This window comes from Nestor notabilis, unplaced genomic scaffold, assembly GCF_000696875.1.
Source record: "Nestor notabilis isolate BGI_N333 unplaced genomic scaffold, ASM69687v1 scaffold28190, whole genome shotgun sequence".
In the NCBI taxonomy this organism is placed as follows: Eukaryota; Metazoa; Chordata; class Aves; order Psittaciformes; family Psittacidae; genus Nestor; species Nestor notabilis.
The window spans coordinates 1-1,119 of NW_009912892.1; the positions used below are offsets into that span (position 1 = coordinate 1).

General features: G+C 63.0%; 1 protein-coding gene across 1 annotated transcript in view; it reads right to left on the reverse strand.

The window, feature by feature from the left end:
• Positions 1 to 4: 4 nt before the first annotated feature.
• Positions 5 to 1,119, reverse strand: part of LOC104411423 (zinc transporter ZIP14-like) — a gene marked incomplete at both ends in the record, with an annotated part of 1,919 nt that continues 804 nt past the window's right edge. Inside the window, 3 exons of the mRNA XM_010021838.1 lie at positions 5 to 79; positions 314 to 499; positions 581 to 726. Of these exons, the coding sequence (XP_010020140.1) occupies positions 5 to 79; positions 314 to 499; positions 581 to 726 (407 nt within the window). The remainder of the gene's footprint in view (positions 80 to 313; positions 500 to 580; positions 727 to 1,119) is intronic.

Here is a 1,119-nt window from a genome sequence, read left to right on the forward strand (position 1 = left end):
TCATCCAGGCCAAGGTGCCGATGTCGGAGTAACGCACCTCCTTCAGCCAGTAGCACGCGCTCTGCGAGGCCTGCAGGTCCTGCACAGCACCCGGCAGCGGCGCTCAGCACCCGCCCCACGACACAGCCCTCCACGCGCTGAACCCACACAAGGCTCGACCTGAGCCGGTTGCTTTCCAGCACCCGCACAGCACATTGTCCCGGAGATGAGCTCCCAAAGGTCCCTCCCAGCCCTACCGATCCCGTGTGCACCGGCCTCCAAACCTGCTCTCTTCCCATGCTCTCCCCTCGGCCCCACACGAGGCGGCACTAACCTGGACCGAGAGGGAGCCCACCACAACCTTCTCATCCCCGGAGGGGCTCTTGCACTCCAGCTCGCTGGTTATATGTGGGATCATATGGTCCAGGTCCCCGTTCTGCAGCTTCTCCGTGACTCCCTCCTCCTGGTCCTTCTTGGAGGGCAGAGCCTCGGGGCCGTAGTGGCTGTGCCCGTGGTGGTGCTGCGGGACAAGGAGGGGTTATGGATGTCGGCCACGTTTCCCACCCGAGCCGCGCTCCGAGCGGCCCTGGCTCAGCCTCACCTCATCCTTCTGCTTCAGCAGCATCTTCAGCACCTTCTCTGTGAAGAAGAAGAGGTAGAAGCCCCCGAACACCACAGCAGACTTGGAGACATAGTAATCCTCTTGTGGGTTGAATCCAAACGCCTGCAGGGACAGCGACAGGTCTGAGGAACAGCCCCTGGCAGCATCCTCTGCCCCAGCACCTCGGGGGCAGCCCTGCTGTGTCCTGACCTCTCTCTAAGCAGCAGCTGCTTTGGGGACAAGCTCAGAAATGCCTTTGTGCACCTTTCTTCTCCCTCACTCCCCCAGGCAAGCTGCGCCCCACGGCCCTGGATCCACCACCCTGCGTGTGGCAGGGATGCAGGTTCGAAAGCCTCTGAACCTGCCTGCAGGGCTGGAAAGGGCAATAAACTGCCTTGGAGCAGCCCAGAGGTCTCCCTGGAGCGATCCCCTTCCCAAGAGGGGCACAGCACCAGCTCCAATGCATTCCCAAGGGGCTCCCAGCCTCCGTACCTCGCTGCGGGCTCCCTTCGACGCCAGCGAGCGCCCGTGGAGAGAGA